Source organism: Pipistrellus hanaki (assembly GCF_964339955.1).
Source record: "Pipistrellus hanaki genome assembly, chromosome: 2".
Taxonomy (NCBI): Eukaryota; Metazoa; Chordata; class Mammalia; order Chiroptera; family Vespertilionidae; genus Pipistrellus; species Pipistrellus hanaki.
Window position 1 is genome coordinate 146,494,808 of NC_140504.1, and position 20,368 is coordinate 146,515,175.

The following is a 20,368-nucleotide window of genomic DNA, read 5'->3' on the forward strand; positions in this document are numbered from 1 at the left end:
TCAATAAAAATATATTTTTTTAAAAAAATGTTTAAGGATAAGGTCATAATGAAATATTTTTAAAGTAACTTTTGTCTTGTTTTAATGCTACCAAAACATTTCTGTTTTTCCTAAAATTGTTATTCAAAGTTTCAGTGAATTACAGTATATACAAATATCAAATCATTATGTTGGACTTCTCAAACTAATAGAATGATACAACTTAATGTTTTAAAAAAGTTTCAGTGAAAAATATGGTTGGATATACAGGGTGGGGCAAAAGTAGGTGTAGAGTTGTTTGTACAGAAAATGCAATCCTATATAATAAATAGGTAATATGCAAATTGACCATCACTCCAACACACAAGATGGCCAACCCCATGTGCTCAAACATTGATGCCCCTATGTGGACACAAGATGGCCAGCAGGAGAGGGCAGTTGGGAGGAATCAGGCCTGTAAGGGAGGGCAGTTGGCTGTGATCAAGGGAGGGCAGTTGGGGCAATGATGGGTGACCGGACCAGCAGAGGAAGGTAGTTGGGGGCAACCAGGCCTGCAGGGGAGGACATTTGTGGGGGACCCAGACCTGTAGTGGAGGGCAGTTGGGGAAACCAGCCCTGCAGGGGAGAGCAATTGGGGGCAACCAGGCTGGCAAGGGAGGGAAGTTAGGGGCAAATGGACTGGCAGGGGAGCAGTTAGGCGTCGATCAGGATAGCAGGGGAGTGGTTAGGGGGTGATCAGGCTGGCAGGCAGAAGCAGTTAGGGGAAATCAGGCAGGCAGACAGGCAGGCAAGCGGTTGGAAGCCAGCAGTCCTGGATTGTGAGAGGAATGTCTGACTGCCCATTTAGGCCCAATCCCACCAGGTGCAGCGACTGCGCCTGTAGCCCAGGAGAGGAACAAGCCACATACCCAGCAGTCCTGGGCACCAGCGGTTGCACCTGTACCTGTGGCCCAGCCTGGGAGAGGGACAATCCACCCTCCCCATGGTCCCAGGTGCCAGTGGCTAGGCCTTCAGCCTGGGAGAGGGATAAGCTGCTCACCCCACAGTCTCAGGTGCCACCAGCTGGGGCTGCAGCCCAGGAGAGGGGCAAGCCGCCCACCCTGCAGTCCTGGGTGCCAATGGCTTTACCTGTGCCTACAGCCCTGGAGAGGGACAAGCTGCCCACCCCACAATCCCAGGTGCCTGTGGATGCAGGCCAGGCAAAGCCAGCTGGCTAGAGGGAGGGAAGCTTGGGTCCTGGATGCCTGTGACTGACCAGAGGAGGGAATCCTGGGTTCTGGGTGTGGGGTTAGGTAGAAATGGTTAGGGGCAATCAGGCCAGTAGGAGAGCAGTTAGGGGTGATAAGACAGGCAGGCAGAGGTGGTTAGGGGTGATCAGACAGGCAGGCAGAGGTGGTTAGGGGTGATCAGGCAGGCAGAAGGGTTAGGGGCAATCAGGCAGGCAGGCAGGTGAGCAGTTAGGAGCCAGCAGTCTCAGATTGCAAGAGGCAGTCTGACATCCCCCGAGGGGTCTTGGATTGGAGAGGGGATAGGCCGGTCTGAGGGACCTCTCTCCCGTGCACAAATTTCATGCACTAGGCCTCTAGTCTGTATATATAGACCAAACAACCAGAACGACCAGTCAACTAGTCACTGTGACATGCATTGACCTCCAGGGGGCAGATGCTCAATGCAGGAGCTGCTCCCTGGTGGTCAGTGCACTCCCACAGCCAACCTCCCATGGCTGGCCAACCTCCTGCGGTCCCCTTCCTTCATTCCCCCCCCAAACTGGGCAAGATGCCCCCAATCAGCCCTGATCACCATCCAGGCCTAGGGACCCCACCCATGCACAAATTCTTGCACTAGGCCTCTAGTAATTAATAAATATTAATATAAGAATGAACTGTTTTGCATACTTATAACTGTAAACCTACTTTTGCCCCCCTCTTGTTTTATTCTTCTTCTATAATCTTAGTTTTATATTTGATAAAGTCTTGTCCTATGCTGTTTGTTCCAATACTTGATTTTAAAAGGCTTCACAGCTGAAAAAGAAATGCCCAAAGATGTTAAATAACTCTAAATGCAAGTGCTAAATTCATGATTACATTGTAAAATACTTTTAATATTGTCATAAATGTATGTTGCATTGTAGTCTCAAAACATTCATTGCAAATAAAATTTTATTTTTATTTCCTTGAGGATGTTGTTACAACTTTCTCATATTTTCATTATACTCACTAAGCCTTTAAAACAATGACAGACCACATACCTCACTCTTGCTTTCTTTACAGTGTCTTCTGAATGGTCGGTGTAAAGCAACAGGCTGTGCAAAGTAACTTAGGTATTTACCTTTGTCCCTGTCCAGCCATTGTGTAAGTTACTGCACCAAGTATTACAGACCTTCCCATACAAAATAGCCACAGGGTATTACTGTTCCAAAAAGTTCTTTATCTCATCCCCTTTCTTCCATTCACATTCCGATTGCCTGGATAGAGCTCATCGTTTTTCCCCTTTTCTTCCCTTTTCTTTCCTTTTCTTTTCTTATTGAGATATACTTGACATAACACTACATTAGTTTCAGGTGTACAACTCAATGATGGGATGTATGTAGGTATTGCAAAATGGTCACCACAATAAATCTAATTAACATGCATCACCACACATAGTAACAAATTTTTATTTCTTGTGATGAGAACTTTTAAGATCTACTCTCTTAGCAACTTTCAAATATACAGCGCAGTATTATTAACCACGGCCAGCATGCTGTGCATTGCATCCCCAGGACATATTTGTAATTGGAAGTTTGTTCTTTTTGACCACCTTTACCCATTTTTCCCATCCCCACGCTGCCTCTAATAACCACCATTCTGTCCTCTATGAGTTTAGGTTTGTTTTCTTTTTCTTTAGAATCAACATAGAAGTGAGAGCACGTGGCATTTCTTTGTCTGATTTATTTAATTTAGCATAATGTCCTCAGGCTGCATCCATGCTGTCACAAAAGGCAGGATTTCCTTCTTTTTTGAGGTTGAATAATATTCTCCATCTTTTCTTATTTGCAAGGGTTTCCTCCTTTGTCTCTCTGCCTACTATTTTCCCTCTCAAACCTTCCCTGCTCAAATATCCATCCCCAGAACCAAGAGATTTTTTTTTTAATTCAAAATTGTGCTGCTCCTGTCATCGTTCCCAAATGGCTCCCCCATGATCCATGGACCCTCACATCCTGACCCAGATCTATACCTCCAGCCTCACCAACCCCACCGCATACTTCCAGCACTCACACTCCAATCCCATGGACGCTATAAGGCCCCCACCCCCTCACTGCTTCATGCCTGGAACACTCTCCTCACAACCTTGAACCGATCATCTCTTCTGGAGGTAACTCTCTCTGACCTCCCCTCTCTCTCCATCCCTGACAGCAGCTGATCAGCCTCTGCTTTGGGACATTCATCCTATCGCTCTGGTGTGTACTCGCTTCTTTTCATGCCTCTCTCTTCTTTTAAAGGAAAGCACGGTCTTTGTTCATCTTGGTATCCTATCACCAGCCCTTGGACCATGCCTGTCTCAACAACATATATTGAATAAATTAGGAGGTATGTAGGTGGAGTATTGTCCACAAAATCATCATCCGAATACATCTAGCTAACATCAGAAGTGGTGCAAGGTTATGAGGGGATTTTTTTTCATTGATTTTTTACAGAGAGGAAGGGGGAGGGATAGAGAGCTAGAAACATCGATGAGAGAGAGTCATCGATCAGCTGCCTCTTGCATACCCCCTACTGGGGATGTGCCCGCAGCCAATGTACTTGCCCTTGACCGGAATGGAACCCCCGGGAACTTTTAGTCAGCAGACCGACGCTCTATCCACTGAGCCAAACCGGTTTCAGCGAGGGGATGTTTTTTAACCTTGCAAGTTATTTGTACCAAATTTAACGTTAGCACCAAACTAGCTTTTCCCTTCCATTATGAGCTATTTTAATTGCCCTATTTAATGAAACAGGCTATGCAAATAGGAATGGGGTTTTAGATGTTTATCTTTGAATAAATCTTTCCTGCCTCCCCACATGGATCTTCAGCTTCTCTTCATTCCAGCAGCTCATACAGAGCAGGTGTTCAAAAATATTAGCCATGTTAACTATTGTAGAGGGCTCCTGGGAAGGCACATGTGCATTTCTTTATTGTCAGCTGAACTCAGGGCAAAGGGCAGAGCCACGCCCTGGGAACATGCTTCCCCAAAAAGGTGGAGGTGTTGTCAGTACTGACTCTTAACTCTGCCCAGGTGTCAGGGAGTGTGACTTTGATATGTAAATCCAGTCAAGCCCCAGGAATGCTCGGGCCTACTCAAGAATGCAAATAATCTCCTTTGATCCTAACTTTTGGTGAAACCCCCTGGTATTTGGGGGTATAAAATAAACTTGCTGAGTCGGCTCTGGGTCCCTGTCCCTCCATCAAAAGCGGGCAGCTTTCCACCGGACTCCCAGCTTTGCTTCTATCTCTGCATCTTTGCTTGCTTGCTTGCTTTTATTTCTTAACCCTTGGCCTCCTCTACTTAGAAACCAGACCCAGTTCTTTTCCGTGCTGGACCCAGAAAAGAGAGAAACACCCACGACCTATCAGAAGACACTTCTCCCGCAGTAACCTGCAGCTCCCCCTGCCTCCCCTGTTTCCTTTGCAGACCAGCCTCATCCCCCTAACTGCTCACGGCCAGCTCCCTCCCGCTATTTTTCCATTCTCCTACACATTTCTTTCTCCCTCTGAGGTTTGTTCATTCATTCATTATGTGCTTAATAGACTTCAGTAATATGCCCAAAGTGTGCTGGGCACAGGAAAGGTAAAGACTCGGAATGACCCAGAAGTCACTGCCCTGGGTTTTGGTTTTGTTTTTTACATACCTCATCATATCTCACTTTCAAAATGCCTGTGACCCTCCAAATCTCTTCATTGCCCTTTGCCTCCAAATCAGTCCTTTCCTACATTAAGGACCAAGACACCTGACTCAAAATTTTGCCCTATGTTCCCCAAAACTCACAGCAAACATTCAGAAGGATAATCTTGGCCTCATGGTTCCTCAAGTATCTGCCCCATCAAGCCACCCCCATGGCTGACTCTGACCATGGTCACCCCACAAGCTCTGGGATCCTGGTCTGTGGGAAGAGCCTTCTAGTGGCTCATCTGTCTCACTCTTCTGCTCTTCAAACACCTGGGGGGTCCTCGGACAATATGCGCACACAGAAGGACTAGACGGGCCCAGTGCCTGGGCCCCTGCCTTCAGGAGCCCCCTGGCCTCAGACACCTGCCTCATGTCCCCTGTGCCCACAGGGCAACCGTCACATCATTGCTGTCTTCGCTGTGGTGGGTGGGCCTGACCTGCCACTTGCCACTTCGAATCCTGCCCCTCACCCCTGCTGCCCTCCTTGTCCACCCTTCTTCCTTCCCTTTGTCTCTTCTACTTCTGGTATTTTCACTCAAATGCTGACCCAATTAATCCGTGCAACCCTTCCTCTGCTCAAGCTTAAGTGGATCATTTGTTAATTCATTAATTCAGCCAAGATTTGAGCTCCTGTGATGTGTCAGGTCCTATTATTCTAGGTGCTGGGACACCACAGTGAACAAGACATGTGAGCAAAGAATCCAGACAATAGACAAAAAGGAAACTACGAGACAATGAGTCCCATTGTGTTTCCTGCTTTGAAGAAAATTAAAGGAAGAAAAATTAGGCCGGGAAAGTGGTGGCAGGAATAGCTCTTTATACAAGATACTCAGAAGCATCCTTTCAGAGAAGGTCATATGTGGGCAGAAACCTGAAGAAGGCCAAAGAGGGAGCCAGGCTCAAAAGTGGGCAAAGCATTCAGGTAGAGGAAAGAGCAGTACAAAGACTTTATGATGGCAGCATATGTCTGGCCTGTCTGGAGACAGCAAGGAGGCTCAGGTGGCTGACACAGGAAGACAGGAGCAGTGGTGGGAAATGAGATCAGAGAAACAATGCAGAGTTGAATTATGTCAGTCATGCTGAGGACTTCGGCTTTTATCCAGAGTAACATGGGAAGCTAATGGAGGGTTCTGAACAGAAGAAAAGAAATTTAACCTCATTGATGTTTTTAAATGAAAATTCTGGCTTCTGTGCTGAGCACAGAGGGAAAGAGGGCCAGAATGAACACAGAATACTGACCAGGTGATTGTAATGTTCAAGATAAGACTTGGTGCCTTGGACCCAAGTGGTGGGAGTAGAGGTGGTGAGCTGTGGTTGGATTCTGGCCTATTGTGGATGTAGATCTACCAGGATTTGCTGATGGGAGGGATGTGGGACATGACAGAGAACAAAATGTTTCACCTGAGAATGGAATTCATGCATATTATTTTTTACTAGTGGCCCAGTGCACAAAATTCATGCATTTGGGGGGGGGGGGGGGGTGCAGGGTCCCCCAGCCTGCCCTGTGCCCTGTCACAGTGTGGGAGCCCATGATCCATCACCCCAAAGAGATAGGCCCCGCCCACACATTTGGGGCTCCTCAATGGATTGCCCCAAAGAGGTAGGCCGGAGCCGGGGGAAGCCTATGGATACCCAGGCTGAGCCATCGCAGAGGCCTGCATACCTCCACATGCCTGTGGACCCCCAGCCAGGCCCACAGCGGAGGAGCCTCTCGGAAAGCCTGCGAACCCCCGGCCAGTGCAGGGGGAGGGGATGCAAGCCTTACATCCCAGGGCCCGTTGCCGGGGTGGGGGATGTGAGCCTCATGGCTCCAGGCCAGCACAGGGGGCAGGGACGCAGCCTACTGATCGGTCATTACATGATGGCTTCCCGACCAATTTGCATATTATCCTATTATTAGATAGATTATCAAAATCATAAGTATATTTACTCCTACAGGTGGCTCTGAGGCTTTTCTTGGCTCTCAGAGCTTTGGCTGATATCTTAAACATTTTGAGACAGTCAGATGTCCACAGGCTCCAGAAAAAAAAAATTGTCTGCAGGTAGCTGAGGATTGCTTTGGATCACAGTCTCTTCTCATACACTCGGTTTCCATGTTCCTTCTTAAACCTTTAGTATTGGTAAGTAGGCAATGAATTAAAGTCTGTGCTTTAATTGGACTGGATAGCACTTTAATTAACCTCATGGTTTTACCTTTCTTTACCTTTCTTTTCAGCTCTAATAACCATACATGTCCAAGCAGAACGAGGATAAAAGGAACATAACTTACCACTTCTTCCACAGTGGCAGGACCTTTTGACCTCAGGCGGAGTGTCCCCCTTCCAGTACCAATTTTTCCTGTTGAGGTATGTCCAGCTTTTGACCTTGGCTCTACTTCTGTAGAGATAAAATAGATGGGGGAAGGTGCATATATTTATAAAGAATTCCAACAGACTTCTGTAAAAGTTAAAGTATTTACCATCACAAAACTATGTACAATGCTTTGTAGAGGTTTGATAAAAGTTATGCATCCTTACAGAAGTTCCCCAAACAAATTCACCTGCCATTCAGGCATCTCAGGTGGGAGTCACTAAGAGAGGTCTGGCTACAAAAGGGAAAGGAAAATATTTGAATTGAATAGATGGGAAAGACTGGAAGTTATGAGGAATAAATAAAATAGTTGGCTTTATCGTGAGACTAAAGAGATGTGTGCGGTGGGAAAGCAGAGAGGTACAGCTGACTTCTCCAAGGTCACGAAGCAGAGAAAGAGCCATATCTTGATGAGAGAGAGAGAGAGAGAGAGAGAGAGAGAGAGAGAGAGAGAGAGAGAGAGAGAGAGAGGAGCAGAGACACTCTTACATGAGTACCCACCTTCTGTTTGATGTTTCATACACAAAATCCCATGTGGTACCCAAACCAATCTATGAGGCGAGGTACAGCCCTCACTTTACAGAGACGGTAACTAAGCTCACTGAGGCACAGAGCTGGGATTCAAACCCAAGTCTCTAGATCCCAAAGTCTGTATGCTTTCCTCAACGACACTCCAGCATCACACCTCTTGGAGGCATGAGGGATAGGTTCAGAGGTGGCATAATGAGAGAAGGAGGTTCTAAAGAAAAAGAGGCTGGGAACAGGATCCAAGGAAGGCATCCCCTCAGGAGGCAGGCAAGAGACAGGGAGCAGCTACTGCTTTCCTTATGCTTGGTTTGTGTATGTTTTATTTTTTGTTTTGATTTTCCAAGTCACAAAAAGTCCCACCCTCCCCAATACCAAGCAGTAACATAAATGAGTGAAAGGGTAGGGTGGAGACTGAGGATAGCTGGGAGAGACATGCCCTACCTAGGCTACTCCAATAACTTATTCCCTGTGGGAACGTAGGCCCTTCATAGCCAGACCTACTTGTTTGCAAAGAAACTGTATACTCTAGAATATTTTATGAATCTCCTGATTTAAAGTTTTGGCCATTAAGTCAAACTTTAAAAAACATTTTGGCAAAAATGAAGATCTTCCCTGGGTAGTTTTGCTCAGTAGTTAGAGCATCAGTCCTTGAACTGAAGGGTCATGGGTTCCATTCCCAGTCAAGGGCATGTACCTGGGTTGCTACAGGTTCGATCCCTGGCCCCAGTCAGGATGCAAGCAGGAGGCAACCAATTAGTGTGTGTAGGTGTGTGTGTGTGTGTGTGTGTGTGTGTGTGTGTGTGTGTGTATGTTTGTGTGTTTCCCTCCCATCTCCCTTCCACCCTCTAAAAATCAATGGAAAAAACATCTTCACTGCTCAAGTAAAGATTAAATAAATAAACAAACAAACAAACAATATCTGTGGATCAGATTCCAACCACAAGCCAGCAATTTATCAATTCTACAAATATCCTCCAAGTCCCCTTGACTGAGGACCTAAGTGGCAGCCATTTGGGGCAAGAACAGAGGGAGGGGAGGTGCTGCAGCAAGAACCTGAGATACCTGAGCTCCAATGAGGAATCGCAAAGCAAGGCTCGTAAATGCAAGCAGTGTAGTGAGGTCCACTGCACAAATGCCTTCTTACTGACTCAGAACCTAGAATAATTCCCATTGTCAACAAGTACTGTTTTGCCATTGAGATTCTACTCCAAAGTGATTAAGGATTTTATTTTTTAACTAGAGACCTGATGCACAAAATCGTACATGGATGGGGTTCCTCAGCCTGGCTAGTGATTGGGCAGATCAGAAGGGCTGGCCAGCCAGGGGGAGGGATCACAGGAGGTTGGCCAGCCAGGGGGAGGGACCATGGGAGGTTGGCTGTAGAAGCGCACTGACCACCAGAGGGCAGCTCCTGCATTGAGTGTCTTCCCCCTGGTGGTCAGTGTGTGTCATAGCAACTGGTCAACTGGTCATTCAGTCATTCAGTTGTTTGGTCGCTTAGGCTTTTATATATAGAAATTTTAACCTGCATTCAGGGACAGAATCACCAAAAACATAAGTTTTTCTCTGAGAATAAAAGAACTAAAAACTATCATGACATAAAGAACAGATCCCCTAAGCAAAAACCTATAAATGGTGACTGATGATGCTAATGCTAATCCTGGTGACCAAATTCTCAGGAGACCAAATTCTAAGGAGCCTGAAGCTACATCAGTGACTCTACAGCATTAATATTGTCGGGTACACTGTGTCCCATTTGAGGAGAATGGATTAACAGAAGCAAAATGTCCTGCACAGGCTTTCTAAAAAGGAACCCAAAGAAACAGACAAGGTCAGCCTGTCCTCTGCTCTGTCCAGGATTCTGTACACCCAGCCATGTGAGTGTCTGAATTACATACAGACCTACAGTGGTCAAGTCAGAGTCAACTTAAAAAACAACCTTATGCTCCCCACCCCCCTGACCACATATCCATCATGCCACTGAGACTTCACCAAATGACCAACCTGGTATAATTTGTCTTCCCATAGAAATTTGCTGCTGGGCAGGAAATGAATTGCTCAGTTAACGTGTTTTGGTATACCGCTACAACTACATTTCCAGTTGTATAGTGATACCCTGGCGTTCTGACATAGCAACAAGTCTCCTGTAAGTTTGATGAGGATGATGTAACCCTGGAAAACTGAACAATTCGGGATACAATGAAAAAATCAACTTTCTGGGATTCACAGAGCTAAGGACCCAGACTCTGGAATATGGGAGGTTCATGAAGGCATTTTCATTCATGCCTGAGAAGCCAGCCAGCCTCTCAGAGGGTGTCTCTATCTTACCTTGCTCTTACCTGCAACACCAGTTGCTCAAGGGGGAAAATATGTAGAATAAAATATTTTTAAAATTAATAAGCTTTTTTTAAATCCTCGCCTAAGGATATGTTTATTGATTTTGGAGAGAGGGGAGGCAAGGAGAGAGAGAGAGAGAGAGAGAGAGAGAGAGAGAGAGAGAGAGAGAGAGAGAGAGAGAGAGAGAGAGAGAGAGAGAAATTGGTTGTATAGGAAGACACTCCAACAAAATGAGCCATCCAGCTGGGGCAATAAGGTGGTTTTTTTAAGCAGTTTTAGGTTCACAGCAGAAGTGAGTATAAAGTACAGATGTTTCCATACTCTCCCTACCCCCATATATGCATCACCTCCCCCATTATCAACATCCCCACCATAGTGGCACACTGTTAACAATCAAATCTATATTGACACTTTATCACCTAGAGTTCACAGTTTAGAATAGGGTTCACTCTTGATGGTGTACATTCTGTAGATTTGAACAAATAAATAATGGCATGTATCCAATATTGTAATCTCATCCAAAATAGTTTCACTGCCCTAAAAAGCATCTGTGTTCTGTCTATTCAGCTCAGATTTCTTGTTATCATAGTGTTTATTCGGCTTTCTCTTCGAGAGTGGTATCTCACAACCAACCACTTGGTGGCACCAAAGCAGAAGTTAAATTTCAAGCTATGGCTTGGAGGCCACCAAAAAGGCAGTTTTCACCGCTGAGGTAATAGAAGCCATCTTTATGATCCTATGATTCAGGAATATATATCAACCAGTTTATACATGAAAACAGGCAGGATACTTCTATTTGCCCACAGGGGGTAGGGGTAAAATAAGTTCTGTGGGGGTTTTTTAATTTTGTTAAGATTGTGAAGATTTTTAGTCGGCCTACTTTGGGGTTGTTGGCCTGCCTAAGCATGTCTCACCAACCAGGCCAAGCCCTAAATCAGCCAATCAGCCACTTCACTTCTCATTAATGCATCCACAAGGGGCCTCTCTAGGGACTGGACAATCATAGGGGTGCAGTTCGCACATGAGACACTAGGAAGGGGCCTGCAGTAGCTGGACCCCCTAGATTCCCCTGGGGCTTCCCCCCCCTCCAGGCTGCGCACCCCCTCACCCCTCACCCCACCCCCCAGCCTGCTGAGTGCCTGCAGTGGGTCACTTGGGGCACAGGACACTCATAGCTGCTCCCGGGCACAAGATGCAATACTGTGTGCTCCCAAGCCCTTTTGTGGCAATTATATCCGCTACTCTAATTATGTAATTTAATTTAAAAGTACATGAGCTGGTAGGTGTGAAACAGAAAGTTATTATTGCTAGGAAAACTAGGTTAACTGCTTTGGAAAGACGCCATAAGAGTGAGTTGCAAAAAATAAAATAAAAAAATAAAAAATTAGGTGTAGGCATGATGACACTAGGAGATTAGGAAAAAAAAATCTTTCAACATTCATTTCACATATCTGTGGGGTTTTTTTTAATGAAACAGAACCCATAGACATGCATGAAGGTTGTGATTACATAAGGAGGATAAATGGAGCTCCGATTTGCATCTTCTACTCAAAGAAAGGGTCTTTTATATCATAAGTGGTAAAAGAATGTATAGTTATAGGTCTTAAAACGTTGATAAACACCTGTTTCATTGTTTATAACACCCCATTTCAAATAGCATTTTCAGTAAACAGACCAACCCCAGTCTCTGCTATATCAGAGAGACGGGAAAATGGAGGAGACAAAAATATATGTTTCTAGTCCTTCCGTGAAAGCCAGGGGAAGAAGAAGGACTGACAGAAGCCAAATCCCTATGTTCAAGAGGAGCACATGCAACATGGCTTAGATCCCCAGCTCACACAGGATGACAAGGGGGGAAGCTTCTGCACAAGGTCTTGCTCTGGTCCCACGAGGGCCCCCGTTGGCCTGGAGCACAGAGCACAGCTTTCATAGCAGGGCAGAGCCACGATTTTAAGAGGAGGTGGGCACAGACGGGCACAGCTATGCCAACAGTTGCTCAGGGAACAAGAGCTGGACTTGAGAATCAGAGAACCTGAGCTTAAAACCTCAGCTCCTCCATTTACAAATTGTGTGAACTTGAGGAATCAGTCCTTTTCAGTAAAAGGAGAAAAGCACTTGAGTACAGTATTGTTTTAAGCATTCCACGGGCTAATGCTCGAAAGGTGCTCAGCCCACTGGCCTGGCTGGTGTTAGACAGAGCTGCTGGAGAGAGCCATCTGCTCTTCCCACTCCCCCATCCACACCACACGCGCTGGTTTTCCCTCTTAGAGTGAGAAACATGCAAAGGTCTCTCTTCCGTTATTCAGAAAACTGTCACTTCAAATACAAAGGTCTCTATTTGATACAAAGAGACCTTTGTATTCGATAACCCTCCCCTTGCTCTTCTCAGACTCCACCAAGTGGCTCATTCTGGGGGCCCTCAGCCCTGGAGGCCCCCCACACACAAAATCCCACTAGGCTTACATGACATCACGTGAGCAAGTGCCCACACATATCACTGCTCCATTATAGAAAAGGAAGCATGCAGCCCCCTCCCTTAGCCACCCATATAGGGTGAACTAAGCTACCTCACCAAATTCACTCATCCACGTCTGTAACTTCCACCTCTGGAGTTACATGTCACGAGAAACATCAAAAGAGTGGCCAAATAGCAACTCGGGGCAGATCTTGTGGCCACCAATGTTCCTCAGCATCACAGGCTCAGGGATGCTTTACTTTTCTTGTCTTTTCCTTTTTTCCCAGTGTTCCCAAAGCAGACCTGAGTCTCGGAGGTTGATTCACATTCATGAAATTCACAAGGAACAGATGTCATCATCTCAATTTAGTAATCCATAGGAGGGATGGTGTCAAAGGTCGCAGTGGGCTTTCATGCTTCATTCTCATGAGCCTGAAACGTCTTGGAGGAAGTGATGTCCAAGCAGAAACCCAAACATCCAGGATTAAGGTAGCAAAACTAAGCGGGAAAAGGAAGGAGAAGGAAAAAGTTTCCAGGCCATGGATGCAAAGACTCCAAAAGCAAGGAATGGAGGGCTTATGGTTCAGAGTCACTCCCAGTGGGTTGACTTTTGGCTCACTAGGCCTCTGCTCCTCCTGGGAATGATTCACTTGAAACCTTCTTCATTCTGAATACCTGAGGAGCTTAGTGTGCACAGATGCCACCAGAGCAAAGGACTCGGGAATGAAAGACAATTGTCTTAGGCCAAGGCTGCAAACAAGGAGTCCATAGTTACATGTGGTCCCTAGTCATGTTTGTGACATATGCATTGTTCTCTGGTTTTTTAATTAGTTGCCAACTTTTAAAAGTTGGACACAAATCAGAGTTCTATTATCCTCCATATATAATCACAGCCTTAATGCATATCTAATTTAAAAGATTTCTCATAAAAAAAACTCACATTCTAAGTTTCTCTTGGAGACTGGCATATTCAATACTATGAGCTTAGACACTCACAAATGGCTCTATCTATAGACAGCTCATGTGCTTCCTACCCTACTTTCACCACCAACATACATACAATACATACACACACACACACATTTTCTCAGAACAGTTTGACAAAACCTCACTTACATCCCAGAATTCAACATTTTAACTGTACATTCCCTTTGTTCATGTGTCCTTCCTCTCTCCAAAATTTCTCAGATTTCTTTAGAATAGCTATGGATTTTTGGTATGTCGAGTTTTAAAGCGGTACTGGGACAGATAAAAAGCAAGAAAAAGGAAGCAAGAGGAAGCCACGTGTGCAAGGCATCAGTTGTCTGTTGGATCATGAGGTCTGACAACACACGAACCAACCCCACAAAAAACACACCAAGTTGCTCTTCACTGTTCCTTTGGTGAGATGAACACTGTAGGACAAGTGTCAGAAGTAGAATAACTGTACCCAAAATCTCTTTGTTCTTTGGTTAAAGTGTCATTTGAGAAACACTTAGCTGTGTTTTTATAACTCCCTGAAACTACAGGCAAACAGTTAATGTGTATGTCTAGGAAGAAGGTGCATATCTTTAACTCAGAGGGAACTATGTTAAAAAACAGATTCTAGATCTATAAATTTTAATATATGGAAGTGTTTTTTTTAAAGAGTGATGGCTAAAATATTTTCTTTTTACCCTTTTATACTTCTTTTATTCCACAGTATGATTTTATCATGGGAATTCAAAACTAATAAATTGAATTTAACTTTTATTATGATTTATTACACATATTTCCCCCTGGCCTTTCAAAAGTTAAAAGTACTACAAAAACAATCCTGGCAATTTAAAGAGATAATACAATGTAATATTCTACCACATTTCTAATATGGGACCCATTTATAATAATATTAAAGAAAACTGTTTAAAATGAGAATAATCATATAGTTAGAAATTATAAAGCCACTGAAAGTGGAATGATTCAGTTTCTCTACTTCTTAGCAAATGCTATAATTGTTTTCTGGTTATGAAAATTAATCTGTTCATTTTATATTTAAAATGTAAAAATCACAAGAAGCCTGAAGAAAGAAAGAAATTAATAATAAGCTCAACATGTAAAGATAAATACTAACATTTCAACATGCATACACTGTAAGTCATTTTTCTTCTACATTTAAAGATAGCTTTTACAAATGGGATAGTACTATACATTGTTTTATAATCTGCCTTTTCACTTAATATATCAAACTTTTTTTTCATACATAACAAGAATTGCTTATCCTCCACTTAACATTTTCTGAAAACATACTCCAACCACAATTTTGAGCATAATTTCTCCTCTCTTTAATTTATTGACTTGAGAGAGAGAGAGAGGAGAGAGGAAGAGAAGAGAGGAGGAGACAGATCAATTTGTTGTTCCACTTATTTTAATCATTCATTGGTTGATTCTTTTCTTTTCTTTTTTTAATTTTTTTTAGAGAGGAGAGAAAGATACTTGTTGTTCCACTTATTTATGTATTCATTGCTTGATTCTTATATGTGCCCTGACCTGGAATCAACACACAACGTTGGTATATCAGGCACGGGCGGGGAGGGAGTTGAGGGGCAGGGTGCGATCCTCTAGTCAACTGAGCTACCCAGCCATTGTTCACAGGTTTATTCTTATATGTGCCCTGACTAAGGATTAAACCCAAAACCTGGACATATCAGGATGACACTCAAACCAACTGAGCCTCCAGCCAGAGCTTGAGCATAATTTCTTAAATCCATTTTCCTACAATTATATAACTACCACTTTACAAATACTTTCTGATAAAATATGTATTATTGGTATCATTGCTGTTTTTATAATAAGTTATATTATACTCATACTATTCAACAAATTAAGGAAGCCACTTACATTTTAGCATCATTTTTTATTTCTTCATACTACATTCCTATTTTAATTGCTAAACTTAAAAACAGCTGACTGCCACCGAAACCAGTTTGGCTCAGCAGTAGAGCGTAGGTCTGCGGACCAAAAGGTCCCGGGTTCAATTCCGGTCAAGGGCATGTACATTAGTTGCAGGTATATCCCCGGTGGGGGTTGTGCAGGAGGCAGCTGGTCAATGTTTCCCTCTCATCGACATTTCTAGCTCTCTATCTCTCTCCCTTCCTCTCTGTAAAAAATCAATAAAATATATTTTTTTTAAAAAAACAACCAGCTGACTGCTGTTGTCTACCTTCTACTCTATAGTTGATATTCATTCTAAATGCTCCTTAAACATCATTCTAAGAAGTCAATCACTGTTTAGGGTGTCTTGGGAAATACAGATTACAATGATTTTAGTATTATAAATTATGATAATTGCACTTTTCTCAGATTAAAAACGTGAGCATTTACTAAATTTTCTATTAATGAGAGTTTACAATGTGGATGAAAAGAGGTTGTGCAGAAAATAACCTCATAGAGTAATGTGATCAAAAGTTCCTAAATGGGCAGGTCATGCCCCAGACAAATAACTTCTTTGATAAAAGGTTTATCTTTGCCTTAAGCAAGTCCATTGTTTCCATGCATCTAGGTGAATACACCTTTATTTTTTTTTTTTAAATATATTTTATTGATTTTTTACAGAGAGAAACAGAGAGCTAGAAACGTCGAGAGAGAAACATAGACCAGCTGCCTCCTGCACACCCCCCACCGGGGATGTGACCGCAACCAATGCACATGCCCTTGACTGGAATCGAACCTGGGACCTTTCAGTCTGCAGACCGATGCTCTACCACTGAGCCAAACCAGCATAGGCAGGTGAACACACCTTTAAAATGCCTCTCATCAGACCCCTCAGAAGAGAAACCACCCTCGAAAGTGCACATAACCCTGTTAACTATCCTGTAATCCAGTGTTTCCCAAAGTGTGGTACACGTACCCCCAGGGGTACGGGAAGAGTTTGGTGGGGATATGCACTGCACCGTGCTTAGCTGCGCCTAATTCTACGTTCTCATGAGTACGAGGGGTACTCAGCATTACGAAAATTATAGAAGGGGTACACACATGTCAAAAGTTTGGGAAACACTGCAAGTGTAATCCAATCCCCACCTTGTTTTCTTTCATCTTCAGTAACCTTCTTTTTGTTCCCTCCTTAATTCCGAATGCAGAAAAGAAGGTGCAATGGTCATCCTGAGAAGCATCTTTCTCAGTCTGTTGAGATCTTGCTTTTAAACACATTGTACTCTCTGCTTTGCTCAAATAAGTTTTTATAAAAATTCTCTACAAGTTTGGATATTCTTAGAGTAGAAAAGAGTGTATATTTAGCCAGGGTATTTGTCCAGCTGGGTCTTTACATTGGAAACACATGTATCAGTTACTCTCAGAATTCATCTAACACATCTGCCACACCCCACAAAAGAATTTGCTCTTCATTTATCTCTTTCCATACAGTCTTTGTGGTAGATGCCAAAGGCATGTCTAACTAGATATAAGAAGGGCAGAACAAACTCTGACATAAAAAGATTAACTGGCAAAATTTGTCATTGTGAACACTTTAAACCTTTGCCAAAAAAACAACAACAACAACAAAAATACATGAAAAAGAGTGCCAATGTCAGATAAAATGCAAAACATCTCAAACTGAACTTTTCTGCCTGACATTCCCCAAACCATTTCTACACCCAACTGCCTCATTTCCAGTTATCACTTTTATCACAGGCTCTCGGGGTAGAAATCTTGGGAGTCACATTTGGTTCTTCTCAACTTTCCTGTCTGCTTTAGCTAAAGAGCATCAGTGTACCTCAACCCCCATTTCTGCCTTTACAGTATTACCCAGGACTTTTTCTTTTCTTTGAAATCCCACTGCTGCCCCTAATCCCGGCCCTTATCATTTACCCCTGAACTGTTGCAGTGACCTCTTACATGGTATCTCCTCTAACCAAATATGGCTTCATTGTTCCTCTGGGCTTAATTCCTTAAAATCATGTCATTCTTTAGTTCTAATATCAAAATGACTCCCTGTTATCCTCTAAGACAAGCTCAGGTCCCCTTCCTAGTTTTCCGAGCTCCTCTGACTGTGGCCTGGAGCTACTTCTGCAGCCTGATTTGGCGCAGTCCCTCCAAGGCTAGACTCTTTACTGTCCTGAACACTTCCCATAGGAAACCATCCTTCCACGGCCAAGTTCAGGTGCAATCTTCTCTAGGAATCTTTCTCACCTAGTCCAGCCTGCTGGTATCTTTCCCTTTTCTGAATACCCATTTAAATTTCTGTAGTGGATTTAAATTTTACTCCACAATCCTGGGGGGGGAAAAAAATGTCAGACTGAACCTGACTTTAAGCTCCCTGCACCACAGGTTTGGTAAGAAATTGAGTCTTAGTTATGCTTGAGAAGTCTCTCCCCTTCTCAAGATCTGGGGCAGGTAGGGGGGGGGGGGGGAGGGGGAGGTGCTGAAACCGGTTTGGCTCAGTGGATGGAGCATCAGCCCGCCCGCAGACTGAAAGGTCCCAGGTTCGATTCCAGTCAAAGGCATGTACCTTGGTTGCAGGCACATCCCCAGTAGGGGGTGTGCAAGAGACAGCTGATCAATGATTCTCTCTCATCGATGTTTCTAACTCTCTATTCCTCTCTCTTCCTCTCTGTGAAGGATCAATAAATTTTTTTTTTTAATGAAAAAAAAAAAGATCTGGAGGGCTGATCTTAGGCTCAGAGTGTACACAGATTCTACCCTGAAGCTCTCTGTCAAAGTCAGTGTGCCAAACCCAAGGAGTCTTTCACCTCAGGTTGCAAGGCCACGGCTCTTACAGCTCTAACAACCCCATGCAACTAACGTCCTGTCACCTCGAAAGGGAAGTTACATGGGAATGGGACACTGGTCCCTGATAAGAGTGGGACCTGCCAAACATCCTGTGTCCCATGGCTTTCTCTTTGGGGAAGTCCTTCCCAATATTACCACTTATCCCAGCCTCCCTCACACTCTAAGCTTTAGAACCCCTCCCAATCATGGACAGGTCGACAGAATTCCACTTTGCTTAAATCTGCATTACAGCACATATTATAGTTCTAAAAAGGCAGTAACACATAACATTAAGGGCACCAGCCTGGGGAGCAAAGAGGACCGGAGTGTTGACCTTGCACTTCCCGCCCACCACTGAGTGACCTCAGTGAGGTATTTCATTGCCCAAAGCCTCAGTCACTTATCTGGAAAACTTCATAGGAATGGCATGAGGATTAAATCAAGCCCTAAGAGTAGTGGTCCTTGTAGCAATGACTAATATTTATGCAGCACTATGTGCCAAGCACTATCCTGAGTACTTTACATACAGTAACTCATTTAATCCTCACAACACTTTATGGATTAACAGGCATAGAGGGAGTAAGTTACTAGTCCAAGATCACACAGGTAATCAGCAGCAGAGACAGAATTAAACCCAGAGTCTATGCTCTAGACCACAACACCATATTGCTTCTAATAAGCATTCAATAAATGATAGCTATCACTGCTATTAATAGAATTGCTTAATTCTTTTTTTATTGGTGAGAGAGAGAGAGAGAGAGAGAGAGAGAGAGAGAGAGAGAGAGAGAGAGGGAGAGAGAGAGATTTGTTGTCCCACTTACTAATGCAATTACAGGTTGATTTTTGTATTGTCCCCTGATCGGGGATCAAACCCACAGCCTTGATGTATGGGGACATTTTTAATCAACTGAGCTACCTGAGCCAGGGCAATTACTTGATTTTTCTTTTTAATCTATGTTTATTGCTGAAAGTATTACAGATGCCCCCTCTTTTGATTACTTGACTCTTAATTACAGATGCCCCCTCTTTTGATTACTTGACTCTTAACACACCCGCTCCTTTATGTAAATTACAAGCTCCTGGAGGACAACGAATGTGCTGACAACACATAGTTCTGAGAGAGCTGGCTCCAGAGACTCACTGCCTAGGTTAGAAGCCTGCCTCCCTCACTGGCCACAAAACCTGGAATAAATTGCTTACCCTTCTAGAATGGTTGTGAGGATTAAATGATTTCCTACTTAGCAAGTACTTGGAAAAGTAAATCGCAGCCATGACAATGATAGACTGATATATTCACTGTTTGATATGAGATGTGATATTACCATCTGTCTTTCCAGGATCTGGAAGAGTACCAGAATTCTCAATCAACACTTGCTAATCAGCAACTCACCCACATTGGTTTCCCTGTTTCATATGGGTTCATCCTGATTCTAAATTCACTACTTAAAGAAAAGGTTATACCTTCATAATAACAGTAGTAACATCAGCTAACATTTATTGGACTTACTCTGCATTAAGGACTGTTCTATGACTTTTTACAGATGTTTGTCATTTTAAAATGCACAACAGGGGAGGGAGGGCATGTATGGGAATGGTGGTGGGGGAAATGGTAACATATGTACACATATAATACCTTAATAAAAAAAAAATGTTAATAAATAAATAAATAAATAAATAAATAAAACGCACAACAGCCCAGTGTAGCAGATACTATCCTCATCTTCAGTTTTATGTGTGTGGTAACCAAAGCAAAGAAAGGTTACCTTAATTCACCTGATGCCACATTATCAGCCATATGTGGCAGAGTGTATGTACGTAATGACTTGCACTTTTGTTGTCTCTTTCGTAACTTTGTCCATATTCCCCAGGATATCTGATAGAGATCAATATATGTGAAAAGGTACCACAAACACTTGTTGTTTGAAATAGCATGAATAATAGAAAGTTTGAAATATCTAAATGTGTGAGATATCTAAAAAGTCATACAAAACTTAAAAGCCAGAGTTTCTCTTTCAAATCCAGTGTATTTAATCTTTAAAAACAAGTGCATCCATTAAGCTGAATCACCAAGCTGAGGTCCGAGTGTTCCAGCT

The 20,368-nt window shown here is 43.5% G+C and overlaps 1 protein-coding gene across 1 annotated transcript in view; it reads right to left on the reverse strand.

Moving 5' to 3' along the window:
- The window catches only part of GIPC2 (GIPC PDZ domain containing family member 2), a 70,502-nt gene that overhangs the window by 5,977 nt on the left and 44,157 nt on the right, over nucleotides 1–20,368 (reverse strand). The window contains exon 4 of the mRNA XM_084872189.1: nucleotides 7,155–7,261. Coding sequence (XP_084728315.1) covers nucleotides 7,155–7,261 — 107 coding nt within the window. The remainder of the gene's footprint in view (nucleotides 1–7,154; nucleotides 7,262–20,368) is intronic.